This window comes from Cavia porcellus, unplaced genomic scaffold (genome assembly GCF_034190915.1).
Source record: "Cavia porcellus strain 051 isolate PalLab524CR breed Dunkin Hartley unplaced genomic scaffold, mCavPor4.1 scaffold_7, whole genome shotgun sequence".
Classification (NCBI taxonomy): Eukaryota; Metazoa; Chordata; class Mammalia; order Rodentia; family Caviidae; genus Cavia; species Cavia porcellus.
Genome location: NW_026947490.1, coordinates 15742193 through 15757737, shown reverse-complemented (window position 1 = coordinate 15757737; position 15545 = coordinate 15742193). Strand labels below are relative to the sequence as shown.

General features: G+C 38.3%; 1 protein-coding gene and 1 pseudogene across 7 annotated transcripts in view; both read right to left on the bottom strand.

Annotated features, from left to right (window-relative positions):
• LOC100728877 (zinc finger protein 82 homolog) overlaps positions 1-15545 on the bottom strand; it is a 97831-nt gene that overhangs the window by 21204 nt on the left and 61082 nt on the right. For 3 of the 7 annotated variants that reach the window (XM_063252148.1, XM_063252151.1, XM_063252152.1), the window contains exons 1-2: positions 3908-4054; positions 2533-2615 (exon numbers count right to left, since the gene is read on the bottom strand). In XM_063252148.1, the coding sequence (XP_063108218.1) occupies positions 2533-2541 (9 nt within the window). In that variant the 5' untranslated portion in view covers positions 2542-2615; positions 3908-4054. The other 4 variants (XM_063252160.1, XM_063252153.1, XM_063252150.1 and 1 more) reach the window with 3 other exon arrangements.
• LOC134476778 (endogenous Bornavirus-like nucleoprotein 1) lies at positions 5213-10443 on the bottom strand (annotated as a pseudogene).

Here is a 15545-nt window from a genome sequence, read left to right as displayed (position 1 = left end):
ACCATATATTACAAGTGAAATAAATTTTTTTAAATATGAATGAGAAAATATGGAGGAAGTATTGCAAGAAATAGATTATAGCAAGCAAACATGCTTGAGTTACAACGGTGTAACATAGCTAGTTAGAAAATGAGTGTGGGGCTGGGGATTTAGCTCAGTGGCATAAGCACCTGCATAAGCGCAAGTGTGAGGTCGTGAGTTGGATCCCCAGTACTTCCCCCCCAAAAAATGAGTGTACCTGAAAGATTCAAGGATCCTGCTGTTACAGACACAGGCATCTATACATCCTAGCATACCTCAGTAACCCAAATATGTGTGGGAAAGAAAAAAAATAATCATTTTACTATTAAATGAAATAGTGTTAAAACTTCTTCATGCTATACGTTTACCTCACAAATTATCAAGAAATGTAAATTCTACTTCTGTCTTCTTGAAGAACAGATTTTTATTTTATTTATTTTGTGGTGCTGGGGACTGAACCCAAGGCCCTCACACTGAGCAACATCCATCCCCAACCCTTTTTTAATTTTTTATTTTTGAGACAGGGTATTGCTAATTTGCTGAATTGCCCAGACTGAGCTTGAAGTTGTGACCCTCCCACCTTAGCCCACCAAAATGCTGGGATTACAGGCATGCAACACCACATTCAAAATTTATTGTTTTGTTTTTGACAGACAGTCTCACTAGGTAGTCTGAGCTGGCCTTGAACTCATTATGTATCCCAGGCTGACCTCAAACTGCAAGTGATTCTCCTGCTTCAGCCTTCCAAGTGCTGGAATTACAAGTGTGTGGCGGCACAACATCTGGCTAAGAACAGATCTTTTTTTTTTTTTTTTTTTTTTTTTTTTGAGATAAGGTCTCTTTATGTAATTCAGGCGGGCACTGAACTCACTATGAAGCCCAAGAACTTGCAACGATTCTCCTGCCTCAACCTCTCAAGTCCTGGAATTACAGTCATGCGCCATAATACCTGGTCCTAAGAGGAGCTATTTTCAAAAAGCATCCCCCCTAACTCTGTCTTAGAAAAGGATCTGGGGGCTGGGGATTTAGCTCAGTGGTGTAAGCACCTGCCTTGTAAGCAAGTGATCTGAGTTCGATCCCCAGTGGGGGGGTGGGGGAGGTAAAAAAAAAAGGATCTGAACACATTTAAAGAATTCCTTCCCAATTTATTGTAGAAGCAGATCATACGTACTTTTTCTTTTCAGATTTTTTAATACTGGGGAATGAACCCAGAGAGTGTGAGCTACATCCCCAGCCTCCCACCACTTTTTTTTTTTGTACTGGAAATCAAACTCATGACCTTGTGCTTACCAGGAAAGTGCTTGAGCCACTGAGCTAAATCCCTGGCCTTTTTTTTTTTTTTTTTGAGGTAGAATCTTGCTAAATTATCCAGACTAGCCTCAAATTTGCATTCCTTCTGGCTCAATTAGCCAAGTATCTGGGATTACAAGTGTGCTCCACCACATTCATGACAGATTTTTCTAATGAATTTTTTAATTGATTCTACTAGTACATACAATGAGGCTTAACCATTTTTCTGTAGATATTTTGGTTGACCATAACCTTAAGGTGGTCCTCAATTCTGAATCTATATGATGGCACAAGCGCCTACTTGGCAAGTGCAAGGTCGCAAGTTTGATCCCCAGTACCAAAAAAAAAAAAAAAAAAAAAAAAGAATGAATCCAAATGATTACTGACATATCTGGATTATTTTCTCAACTGCTATCATTTTTACCTGTAAATAGATGCATTTTTTGTTTCTAAAGTCGAATGTACCAATGTACCATGATTCAGAATCAGAAATATATTGTAAACCAGTACATCCTGTTTAGCTATAAACGGAACCTTGTTACCGATATGCAAATCTTAGAGAATCTCTCTTTGCAAGACCCAGCTGCATCCCAACTCAATACTAAAAGTTTCACGAAACACACTCTTTAGTTAAGAGTCTTGGACCAATCAACAGCAAATCTTATATACCTGTAAAATTCAAGTATAGGGCCAGGGATTTAGCTCAGTGGCATGAGTGCCGGCCTGGCAAGCGCTAGGTCGTGAGTTTGATTCCTGATACCAAATAAATAAATACATACATACATACATACATTCAAGTGTAAAAAAGTTCAGTTTTCCTATGAGTAATTAAATGGACCCATCCTTTTTTTTTTTTTAACTCAAAAAGAATGGTCAAATATCTCAAGTGATTTCACTTCTATTTCATTGTAGCTTTTGGCAGAAGACTCAGCACATACAGGAGATGCTGAATAATTTGTTCAACAAATAGATGGACAGGCTGGGGATTTAGCTCAGCAGCATAAGCCTTGCAATCACGTGGTCATGAGTTTGATCCCCGGTACCAAAAAAAAAAAAAAAAGATAGGCAATGTGTTACTTAGCTTTATCCCTTCCTAGATTTGGAAGAACTGGAAGAAGGTCCTGGGAGAAAGCTCTGATAGGTAAGAAATTTCAAGATAAAGGAATATTTCTAGGATCTTAACATGATAATATTTCCAGAAGCAAATAAACAGTAACTTACACAGGCCATAATTTAGAAATCCAAGAACGGGTCAGTCCTCCTCGGGGTTTGTTTGCCAGAAGCAGACTTTGCAGAGGCCAGAGCTGGGAAAGGAAAATAACACTAGGTGAAGAGACAGGGCTCAGAACTACCAAAGTATCTTGAATTTAAAAGACTTTTCCTTTTGATCACACACAGACGGGGGGAGGGGCTGCTGCAAATGAAGCCCAGGTATGAAGGCCCTGGGTTCAATCCCCAGAACCGGGGGAGAAAAACATTCGGCAGAATTGAGAAGGAAGGAAATTTCAATAATTACGTCAGTGATGGTGAACCTTTTAGAGACAGTGTCCAAACTACAACCCAAAACTTATTTATTGCAAAGTGTGAACACTGCAATTAAACCTAAATATATGGGTTGCTGGGATGATTGGCTCGCGTGGGGAGAGAGAGGATTCGGCATGTCTGGTTTACTCTAGGCGCCCAACCCAGCCTGGTTAAATTGGGGGCACAACGCCAGGACCACAACTGCCCTACTCACAACCACTACTCACACAAATCCAGAGTAAAGAGAATAGTGCTGACCCTTTTCACTGTCAAAGAAAAACCAAGATCATCTATGTCCGAGCTGGAACGAGTATACAATAGCTTCTTGGAGAGAGCTCTAGTTCTGCAACCAGCAGCTGGAAATCCCTGAGCTGTGACTGCATAGAGGTACACGCCCTGGGCCGTGTGGAGGGCGTCTTGCCGCCAGGCAGCTTGAGGGACGCCCCAAGTTCTGATATTTTCTGTTTCCCCAGCCCGACTCGGTAGTACGGATTGAAACCAGGGACTACTGAACCTACATCCCCACTGTTTTTCTATTTTTTTATTTTGAGACAGGGTCTCGCGAAATTACCCGGGCTGGTCTCTAACTTTTTATCCTTCCGCTTGCTTCGGCCTTTCAAAGCGCTGGAATTGACTACAGGAAGCTGCTACTCTATCCGACTCAGTTCTGGCCTTCTCAGCCTAAGAGCGGGCCTGAGCTTTTTTTGTATGGATTCTTCATCATGGCACTCCGATGCTGACTAGAGCCCATTTCTCTGTCCCGGGCCCGGTGTGGCGACGCGGCCCGAAGATGCTAGGCTCCGAGATGCACGCGCCACAGCCCCGGACACTTGGTTCTCACAGGACGCTTTGTACCCAATTAAGTCATACAGACGCCATCGCGTACCAGTCCCCGCCTCACACACACTGGCTCCCGATGCCACACCCAGGCCCTGCCACGCCCACACACACACACACACACACACACACACACACACACACACACCACAACAACGCCGTCCTCCTCACACGCTCCGCGCTCCCGGAGCCGGATTCCCGGTGCTCCTCGTGGCCCCTTCTCTCCTGTCCTTACCTCGCGCGCCGTGACGCCTTTGCTAGGGCGGTCAGTACCAATGCGCTTAGCCAAGACTACTCCCTGGGAACGCCTGAACGTCTCTAGTAAACGGCTAACGGAGACCAGCGCACTATTTCTACTGACAGACAGTACACAGAGCGAGACACTTACTGGCCCGCACGCTAGGGATGTTGGGAGGGACCTAGGCGCGCTGAGTGCGCAGGCGCAGAAGTCCGGGTGAGCAAGGCTGCGTCTTGGCTGCCAGCTGGCTGAACCCGAAGGCTTGAGAGTCCGCAGTCGGCAAGAGGCTTTGGTCCTTTGTCACCGCTGGGGTAGGGGAGCGGAAGGATAGCTGCGCGTCAATTAAAGCGGGATGGATAAGAATGACTGTTTGCAACCAATCGGGAGGGGGAAAGGGAGGCAGGGCTCCACGTTGCAAGCAAGGACAGCGCCGTATGTTTGTCTTTAGGTCTGAAGGTGATTTAGTGCTTCTGAGGCGACTGGAATTAGATTTGTGAGGGAGTTTTTTTTTCCTACAGTGAGTTGTGTGTCGGGGTCTGTACTATTGTGGGATGTGAGGGTCTGCGAGGAAATAGTATTGAATGTTAGTGCAAATGTTTGTAACTTTACCATGAGTATTTATATGAATCATGGCTCAAAGTGTCTGAAATCAGGATGGGTTTGTTTTGCTGAGGCTGTGTGAGTTACTCTGTGAGAAACGACGTGCCTGATCCTGTGTGCATTTTGGTTTTATTTTCCTTAGTACTGGGAAATGAACGCAGGGCCTTTGCACTGAGACAGGGTCTCAGATTGCCTAGGCTGGGCCTGAACTTGCAATCCTCCTACCTGTTCCTGGAGTATTGGAATTACAGGGATAGCACCACCACTTCCACCTGCATATTTTATTGTTAGGTTAGTTTTCAAATAACCAAATGTTCACTCTCTTCAGCTCTGACAGAAATATTGCATCTGCCAGCAGCTTCAGCTTCACTGGTTTCATGAGAAAAAAATGACTTTAAAAAAAAGTATGCATTTTGTATTTAAGCACAGGCTTATAGAATGAAAATTAGCATAACTTTTAGAACAAGATTTTAAAAGAAATTTATGCCTTGTAATATTTGATTTGCTTCTGCCATAGATTCTAGTGAGCCAGTCTGCCCTCTTCCTTAGGGTTAAAAAGATTTGGTTCAGAAGATTGTCTTTATTTGAAAATAACAAACTATATTAATAATATGCATATCTTGTATTTCCAAGTAATAAAAGTTACTGAAAAATGAAATTCAAACGTTGCTGGAACACAAAAGACAAAGATATGAGTACATGTGACTATATGAGCATTTAATAGAGAACATCAAATTTTAAATCAACAGAAGATAGTTAGCTTTAGCATACTCATATTTATTTCTGGCTGCAAACAAAGCTGACTTCCTTTATCATACCATGTGAAACACTCAATTCCCAAAGGATTAGAATGTCCATGTATCTGAATATACCCATACAGAAAACTATAGTTTCTTCATTCTCTTATGCTCTGAAATATTCTGTAAGCAAAATCTTCCCCCCCAAGAAAACACAGAAAACGCTAGAAAAAGCCTGGGAAACTTAAAAAATAGACAAGAATATAAGAATGTTTATAGCCATTCCCCCACCCTCTGGTGCTGAGGATTGAACCTGGGGCCTCAAGCATGGTAGATCAGTGCTCTACCAGTGAGCCATATCACCACCTGAAGAATCAGGGTTTTTTTTTTTTGTTTTTTGTTTTTTGGAGTGCTGGAGATTGACCCCATGATAGCTTTACTCCTGAGTTCACCCTGTAACTTTATCTACTGAGCTATATTCCTAGCCTTTTAAATTTTTAGATAGTTTCAGTAATTGCCCAGATTTATGTCAAACTTTTGATCCTTTTGCCTCAGCCTTTTGAATAGCTGGGATTATATGGTGGGTGCCCCCACATTCAGTGAATAGTTTTAAATGGGAAGTAGGAGATAATTTGAAAACTGTCACAATTAAGGAGATGTTTAAATAGGTTTTGGGCTAGGTTTGAGGTTTAGCTCAGCAGCTCAAGCTCCTGCCTAGCAAGTGCGAAGTCTTAGGGATAAGCATAGTGTAGTCACGAACACTGAATTTTATCTATAGATCTGAAGGGAAATTTAAAAAATCTGCAGTTGAATGTAAAAAAGCAAATTTGTTTGATATAAATATACTTACATGACACAGATATACTTATTTGCATGTTAATGTTTGACATGAATAAATACATGGGATATACAAGCTTTAAACTTTATTCTGAAAGAAACACATGAATAGAGAAATTAAGAATGGACAGGGGCAAAGACAGATTTTTTTTTTTAACCATTAGTATTAGTTCATGTATCCTGTTACACCATTTATGACCAGATCTCTTACTGCTTCTGGGGACATGTCCCCACCTGCTCCATGGCACTTTCTCTTCTTCTAGCTTGAGCTAAAAGTGGCTCATTAACTGTGACTCCGAGCATGATGATGGGATCCTGTATCCAGATATTGTGGCACTTTCTTTTCTGCTCCAATATCGTCCTGCTGATGCTAAATTTAGAAAGACTCTGGGAGCCAACTCTAGAGTGACAGGATGGCATAGCACTCCTGTAAATTCAAACCATTCTGCTCTACTGCCTTGAATCTTAGAACCTCTCTTTGTACAGCCAGAATTGTCAGGGTCCCATTCATACATTGCTCAAGATATTGTTTTGTCATCGTGTAGGTTGTCATTTGGGTGTATGATGCCACAGCCTTACTTGGTCCATGAATTTCTTCCAAGGTGATTGAAAATCTGTCTTTTTAAACTCAAACATCATTGATCCAACCCATGATTGTTGCAAAAACCAATCAGTTGCTTTATTGGCTGAGTATGACACTAAAACAACTGCTGTAGCATTATGGGATTCTCATTTAAGGCTGCCCATTGTGGCAGCAAACCACCATCTGACTGATGCACTATTTGAACTTACCTTCTCACTTGAGCTGAAGCAAATACCAGTAAGTAGGTCACAGCAATGCCACAAAGTAGATGAAACATTAGTGCTTTCTAAGCCAGCCTTCCCAAGGTTGGCATGACGTATGTCACAGTGGTTCTATCAGGTTTTTGCTGAGCTGTTGTGAATGATGACTTTTCTGGGATTCCAACATCCCTTAGATTTTCAGAGTCCAGGAAAAAGCCAACACATAAACAGCAAGGAACCAGTAAACAGGGTGGAACAAGGGTCTGTGCTTATCGTCAAGAAATGATTTGACATTATTTGGTAACTCCTCTAGTTTCCCAATGCCTGGTGAAAATTCCTCACCATCAGTAGGGTATTGTTGGAAATCTCCTGAAAAGGAAAATGGATTTGTGATAAGCCCCACTTCAGGTTGCAGTGTGTCTCGAGAGTGGGTGTCCATGGGTTCTGGTCATTCAGGCATGGTGTTTTACTCAAGACTGATTTTTTAAATTTAAAATGTTTCATTGGTTTGTGTACAAATGCACTGTATCAGTAAGTACAAAAAAAATTTTCATTTGGCAGTTTGCTTTCATTTGGGAGAGTTTTGCTTTTGATATTGTGAAACAGACAGAATTATCCCTATAGTACTGCTATTTACAGGTATTTTGCTATTTTCACAAATTTATTTTAAAATACTTATCTCTTTATACTTGTAAAAAAAAAAAACAAGTAATTTATTGTTTAGAAAAACAGCCTTGCTGGGCATGGTGGCACATGCCCTTTATTCCCCACTCAAAGGCTGAGGCAGGAGGGTCACCGCCAAGTTCAAGGCCAGCCTGAACTACATAGTGAGATGCTGTCTCAGAAAAACCAAAACAAACAAATAAAAAGGCTTTGAGAAAAAAGGGAGTGGGGGTAGAACATGAAAAAAGAACCTGTAACTGGATACATGCATTATCTTTCTATAGAATGGTATCTGTGCAATGTAGGTGCTACTTCCTGAGCATAAAAAGTGTGGTATAATAAAGATCCACCTCAAAATACTAACTTAGGGTCCAGGAGTTTAGCTCAGAGCATAGTGCCTGCTTGGCAAACGTGAGATCGTGAGTTCAATCTCCAGCACCAAAACAAAAAAAAAACCCAAAACATTATTTTTTTCAAAACATTAATTTAAACCCCCAAAAAGGCAAGTTGTGTTTTTGTGTGTGTTTTAACTTCAAGATTTCTTAGGAAACTTTTAATAAACACCCAAACTACAATGGCAGAACTAAGTTTTGGTACAAAAATAGTATGATTTGGAAAAGCTAAAATATTTACTGTCTCCTTTATGGACAAAGTTTATTGACCTTTGGTCTAGAACACGATATATAATTCCAGTGCTATATTTGTTTCTACTGCAAAATTGGGATCGGGCTTTATTTCTTTATAGGCTAACTCTAAACATTTTCATTTTTAGTTGTATATGTGTATCTGTTCAAGAAACTGTCCTTTTTTGATGTGATGTTTAGAATAAAAATGCATGTTGGCCCAGCATGGTGGTGCATGCCTGTAGTCCCAGCACGTGGGAGGCTGAAGCAGGAGGATCAACACAAATTTAGGACCAGCCTGGGTTACCTAGTGAGTTCACGGCCAGCCTGAACTACACAGGGAGGATGTGTCTTAAAAAATCAAAAACAAAATGCATATAAGAAAAAATATTTGAATCAGACCAAGTCCTTTCTTTTAAAACACTCTGCATTTTGGGAATTTAGCTGTTTTATCTCTAGAAAATTTTTTAAAATGGAAACATTCACATCTAATAAATTATAGGAAAATTATTCCTTCCCATCACCACCAAAATCTCCTTAGGGGCAAGGAATTTGCCATCTTAAAAATTCAGCCCAAGAGCTGGGCATGGTGGCTTATGCCTGTAATCCCAGGGGAGGCTGAGGCAGGGGGATCATTTCGAGTTCAAGACCAGTCTAGGCTACAAAGTGAGCTCAAGGCCAGCCTAAACTGCATAGCAAGACCCTGCCTCAAAAAGAAAAAAAAAATTTTTCATCCCAAAACAAAAGAAAAAAAATTCTCTTGTGAGACATGGGTATGCTCTTTGTTAGTGTTTAGAATAAAAACTAACCCAAAGATAGCCACCTGTGATTTGCAGAAATTACTCTTCTTTGCCCTGTAGTATTGTTTTTAAAACTGTGAACAGCCAATTAATCAGAAGTTATCAAATACATTAAAAAGTAGAATTCTTTAAAAAATGGTGCATGTGGTGGCACATATCTACTAATTCCTGCACTCTGAGAGGCTGAGGCAGGAGGACTGCAAACTTGAGCCTAACCTGGGCAGCTTAGCAACTTAATAAGACCCTGTATGAAAATTCAAAAAGGGCTGGGCATTGTAGCTCAGTGCAGAGGCCCTGGGTTCAATCTCTAGTACCAAGGAAAAGAGAAATTTCTGGATTCTCAAGTTACAACAGCATATAAAACTAGGCATGGATTTTCTCATAGCATCAGTTAGCTGCAACGGGGCCCTGGGCATGCTGTTTAGGTAGGTACTGTCCCAACTAAATACATTTCTATCACTCTTTCAGTAGATAGTTAGCTAATTTCCTTAGAGCATGTGCATTATATTCATAACTGACACTAAAAGGTAGCTTTTTTTGGAGGTATCTCCTAATCCATTTCTGATCAATGTCATGTTAGAATATAATGACCACTATATAACTGAAGGAATTCTCTGAACACTTGATACATTTTTTCTTAAAAAGTTGGATTTGTTGTATTACTCAGAACATTTAATTGATCTCAAAATAATTTTTTGTTCTCTATGTTTCTAATTCTCTGAGTCAATGTTAGTGATTTGTATTTTCCTAAGAATAATTTGGTTTAGGTTTTCAAATGTATCAGAAAGCACTGTATTTGGAAAGCCTTTTAAATCTATAACTAGTTTTTTTTCTATAGATGTCAATTTTTAAACATAACACTATTTACTTTAGTTTCATAAACAGCACCAGTGTATTGTCTATATGCCTTTATTTTTACACAGAATATACTATAATGCAGCAAAAAGGAAGTCAACCTGAATAAGGTCCTTCCTATCCATTATTCACATTACTTTCCCCAACACCACCAGGATTATTTCCTATTCTCAAGAAGTAAGTGATAATGGAAGATTTTTAAAATTCATTACCCTCAAAGGGTCTTTAAATTAAAAATACCCTGAGTGTGGTGGCACATGCCTGTAATCCCAACTCTTGGAAGGCTGATGCTGGAGAATCGCCATGAGTTTGAGGCCACCCTAGGCTACATAAGCACATGCAAGACCAGCCTGCACTATATAGTAAGACCCTGCCTCAAAAAACAAAACAAAAACTACCCTGCCTGATGCTGAATTGGTTCTGCAGAAAGTTAAAACCTCCTGACAAATATAATACTGATGGCAACAATAAATATGAAAACAATAGCACAGTGATATGTATTTATTATATGGCAGGCACAATTCTAAGCACCTTATACATCTTTTTACTTCTCTTAAAACATGAGGTAGGTATTATAATCATCCCCATTGTATAACTTCTACTGACATATATCTATAAAAACATACGCTGGGCATGATGGCACATATTGTAGCCGAAATTACTTGGCAGGACCAAGCAGAAGAATCACTTGAGCTCACAAGGTAAAGACTGATCTGGGAAACACAGCAAAATCCCGTGTCTCAAACAGAAAAACCACCAGGAAGGGTAATGAAGTGACAAAGACTATTCTTCAGAAAAGAAAATGAGTACAAGATGGAAGACAAAGAGTACATTTATCTCATTTGTAATATTCATGCCTTATTTCTCAAAATAAGACATAATACAAAGATATCCCTAGGGAGAAAGCCTACCAGGGACATGCATTTTTGCATGTATCATGGCAAAATATCTGAAAGAAACTACACTATCCACCAATAGAAAGTTAATAAAATCATATTAGCTGGTGGTAGTGCACACCTGAAATCCAGTACTATGGAAGCCAAGACAGGAGGAACATATACAACCTAGACTAAACAGTAAAACCTTGTCTCAAAAATAAAACAAAATGATACTAGAGTATCACAACAAAACATCATGAAAATATTAAAGAATCCTATTTACTGGCAACAATAGTTTATGAAGATTTGGGCTAGGGATTTAGCTCAGTAGCATAAGCGCCTGCCTTGCAAGCGCCCAGTCATGAGCACATCCTGATACCAAAAAAAAAATCTTATGAAGATTTTTAAGAAGAAAGCCTTAATTTTGTAAAGAACAACACAGCCATCTTCAAACATAAAAAAGGTAGCCAGTAATCACAGGTCTGAGGAAGCAGAGGCAAAAGGGTCACAAATTTTGAGCCCAGCCTAGACTACATAGCAAGTCTGAGGCCAACCTGAAATATACATAGTGGGAACCTAGCTCTAAAATACATACACACACCCGTACACACAAGCTGGACATGGTGGCACATGCCTGCAATCCAAGCATTCCAGAAGCTGAGGCAGGAGGATCCCAAGTTTGAGCACAACCAGGACAACTTAATGACCTAGCCTTTAAAAATTAAGGAATGGGGATACAGCTCTATGCAAGGGCCCCAGCACCAAAAAAAAAAAAAAAGGTCAGTTTTCTATTATTAAAGATAACGGAAAGGTATTTTATAAACTGTGAAGAGGTACATTTTATAGTCATACAAATTTAAGATGGTTTAAAATATTACAGTAATAATTATAGAAAAAATTAGAGGAAAAAAAGAATGAAAATTACAAGATTACATTTCTGCATGGATTCTCTGATATTTTAAGATCAGAAAGAGCCAAGTTTGGTGATACATGCCTGTCATCCCAGTAGTCTGGGAGGCTGAGGCAAAATGATCACAAGTTTGAGCTTAGCCTGAACAACTCAGACCCTATTTCAAAATAAAAAATAAAGGGCTGGGGATATAGCTTAATGTGAAGGCCATCAGTTCAATCCCCACTACCACAAAAACAAAAAAACAAAACAAAACAAAAACAGAAAGGGCAAAAGTATGGGTTTTTTCAGTGTTTGCTATAGTGAACAACCTAAGATCAATATGTTTTCATTAAAAGGCTTCCAAAACATATTCAACTTAGAGTATTTCACCAACACAATTTTTTTCAACTGAATAAACTATAGCCAACAAATAAAATGTAGCCTTATATCTAAGATTATTAACAAGATAAATTCTCTGATACTGAATGGTTTCAGCAATAGTTAAAAGCTTTCTCATGTATTTTGTACATATTGAATTATCACCAGTACAAATTATGATGTTGAATAAGTTGTGATTCATAATTAAAGTTCTTTCCACATTCTCTGTATTCATAAGGCTTCTCACCAGCATGAATTCTATGATGACTGATAAGTTGTGAACTTTGAGAATAAGCTTTTCCACATATCTTACATTCATATGGTTTTTCACCAGTATGAATTCTCTGATGTCTAGTAAGGTCAGAACCAGAACGAAAAGCCTTGTCACATTCCTTACATTCATAGGGTTTCTCACCTGTATGGATTCTCTGATGTTTAATAAGCTGTGAACTCTGACTAAAAGCATTACCACATTCCTTACATTCATAGGGTTTCTCTCCAGTATGAATTCTTTGATGTTGAGTAAAATTTGAACCACTACTAAAGGCCTTCCCACATTCTTTACATTCATAAGGTTTCTCACCAGTGTGAATTCTCTGATGTCGAGTGAAGTTTGAACCACTACTAAAGGCCTTTCCACATTCTTTACATTCATAAGGTTTCTCACCAGTATGAATTCTGTGATGACGAGTAAGGTCTGAGCCACAAATAAATGTTTTTCCACATTCCTTACATTCAAAAGGTTTCTTGCCAGTGTGAATCTTCTGGTGATGTGCAAGCCTTGAGGGATGTCTAAAGGCCTTTCCACATTCTTTACAATCATAAGGTTTCTCAAAAGTGTGTATGATTTGATTAGTAAATTGTGAGCCATGTCTAAAGTTTTTCTTATATTCATTAGTTGCACAAAATTTCTCTTTATTATTAATAATCTGTTGTAATGTCAGGGATGGATGCTGACTGAAACTAGGTACATCTTCATGAGTGATTATCAGTTCACTCAACAGTCTCTCCTGAGAGTCATGCTGTTTCTCACACTGGTCATGACATTCCCAATCACCTCTGAAACCAGAGCATTGCAGGTCATGTCTTGTAAGTCTTCCCATTATCTCCCACTGGGTTGACTTTATTTCATCAATTTCCTTCTTCACAAATAATTTCTTGGTTTCACACCTTGATTCTAAGACTGAAAGAAAACATGAAAGCAAACACTAATCATTTTATTATTTAGAAGGAATAAAGTACATTTAACATGGGAAAATTAAACAATTTCTAAAAAAGTAGATTAAAAAAAACTATGAGATCACATAGGAAAGCTGTTGTCAAGTATCTAAATGTACAATAAATACTAAATATTATTTGGGGGGGGGCCAGGAATTTAGCCCAGCAGCGTAAGTGCCTGCCTCTAAATTCGGTAAGGAAGACTGTTTGAAATCATACTAAATCATATGGCAATAACCCTTTGCAACTTTCTTATAATAAAAGTAAGGTATTCAATCTAATCATTCTTTGTTAAAACATAAGACAGAAAAAAAAAAGTCGTATTTCAGTAAGATGAAAACAGACATAGTAGTGATAAAACAAAGCAACGAGGACTGCTAAGTGTATACCTGTAATCCCAGTATTTTGGGAGGCTGAGGCAGGAGAATTCAAAGTTTGAGCCCACCCTAGACAATTTAGTGAGACCTTGTCTCAAAAAATGGTTTGGAATATATAGTTCAACTATTACATCTTCATTAATAAATGCAACAAAATTAATGAGTTTTGAAGCAAAATGTTCAATACAAAGACATAAAAAAATTTAGGGGGCTGGGGATTTAGCTCAGCGGCATAAGTGCCTGCATTGCAAGCAGGCAGTCGTGAGTTCGATCTCTGGTACCAATAAAAACGAAAAAGACCAAAAAAAAAAAAAAATTAAAAAACTAAAATCATACCAAAAAATCATGTTATTTCTTTTTAGTATGTGTGATAATTTTCAGTGAAAGTAACTAAAATATCAGCTGTCTGCTAACACATCTATTTATGTAGGTTCAAGTGGATACACAGATCAAAGAAACAGAAAAAAAGAGCTAAAGTACAACCTAACGTAAGTCAGAACTTAACACATCACCAAGTAGGCAGGTAAGTGATGAAATAAGCATCTTTTAAATAAAGAGTTTTAAAGTATGGTTGATTAGATTCCCAACTTACGTTTTATTGCAAAGGAAATTTTAAAAACATATAAAAACAAATTGCAGGAAAAAAATTATAAACAGTACATCTACAAAGACTGCAGATGCCCGTTAATTTTCTAATAGCAGGAAAAAAATTATAAACAGTACATCTACAAAGACTGCAGATGCCAGTTAATTTTCTAATAACAGAAATCATGGCCAAGGATATAGCTCTGTAGCACAAGCACCTGCACGGCAAACACAAGGTTGTGAGTTCAATCCGCAGTACAAAAAAAAAAAAAAGAAAAATCACAACAACCATAATGTGTGTTATTATTACATTATCATTATTTTTTATCTAAGATATACCACTAAAATTATACTGAAAAATACAAGAATAAATATGAAGCATAAACTGCCCACTCGGAGATATACCACTAAAATTATACTGAAAAATACAAGAATAAATATGAAGCATAAACTGCCCACTCCTATAGGTACTTACTATAATGACACTAAAATAATACAATACACAAAGAAATAATTATAAATTTTATTAAACATGATTATTGCATTAGTGCTACAAGAGCTTTTGGATCTGTTTGAAAATACTTGAGCAACAACATTAGGAGGAGAAAGCAAGTGTGCACCAATGTTTGAAAATTTTCACAATAAAAGACAAAATATTAAGCTAGGTATGGTGGTGCATGTCTGTAATTCCAAAACTTGGAAAGCTGAGGGAGAAGATCATGAGTTCAAAGTCAACAGTGGTTTGTCCAGGCTGGATGAGACAGTAAGAACCTTGCCCCCAAAATGCAAGATCATCAAAAAACAAAAACAAACTGTATCACTTATAAGCACCTTGATTGATGTTTTGCAATTTTGTTTTAGTTTTTCTCCTTGATAGAAGGGATTTATGAAACAAGCAAAAATTATTTAAAATAAAATGTATAATACAATGGATTTTATTAAATATTCAAATATTATTGGAAATATCTTCCTTTTGGGAATAGATTATAATGACATAGGCTCCATCCCCTCCTTTTAATGCCAGTATTAACATTTAAGTGATAGTCTCCAAGCCATCACTGTATCTCAACCAACCTTACCTCCTAATAAAGCAATGAGGTTGATTCCCTTTAAAACGTAAGTTTGGAAAAAAATAAAAAAAGTTGGAGCAAAAGAGTCCTAGTCTCATAGCTTTCTAGTGACTTTTTGTCTCAGAATGAAAAGACTTTTACAATGGCCTGGGTGGCAGTATAATAACTAACCAATTTCTCCCTACTTCTCCCTTCTGATCTAATTTCCACCCATGTACAACTCTGCTCTAGTCACTGGCCTCCCAGGCTACTGCTCAAATAAAACCAATGCACTATCCACCTTACAAACTTTGAATGTTTGGCAGTAGTCCTCCTCTCCCCAGTCACATATAATGACTT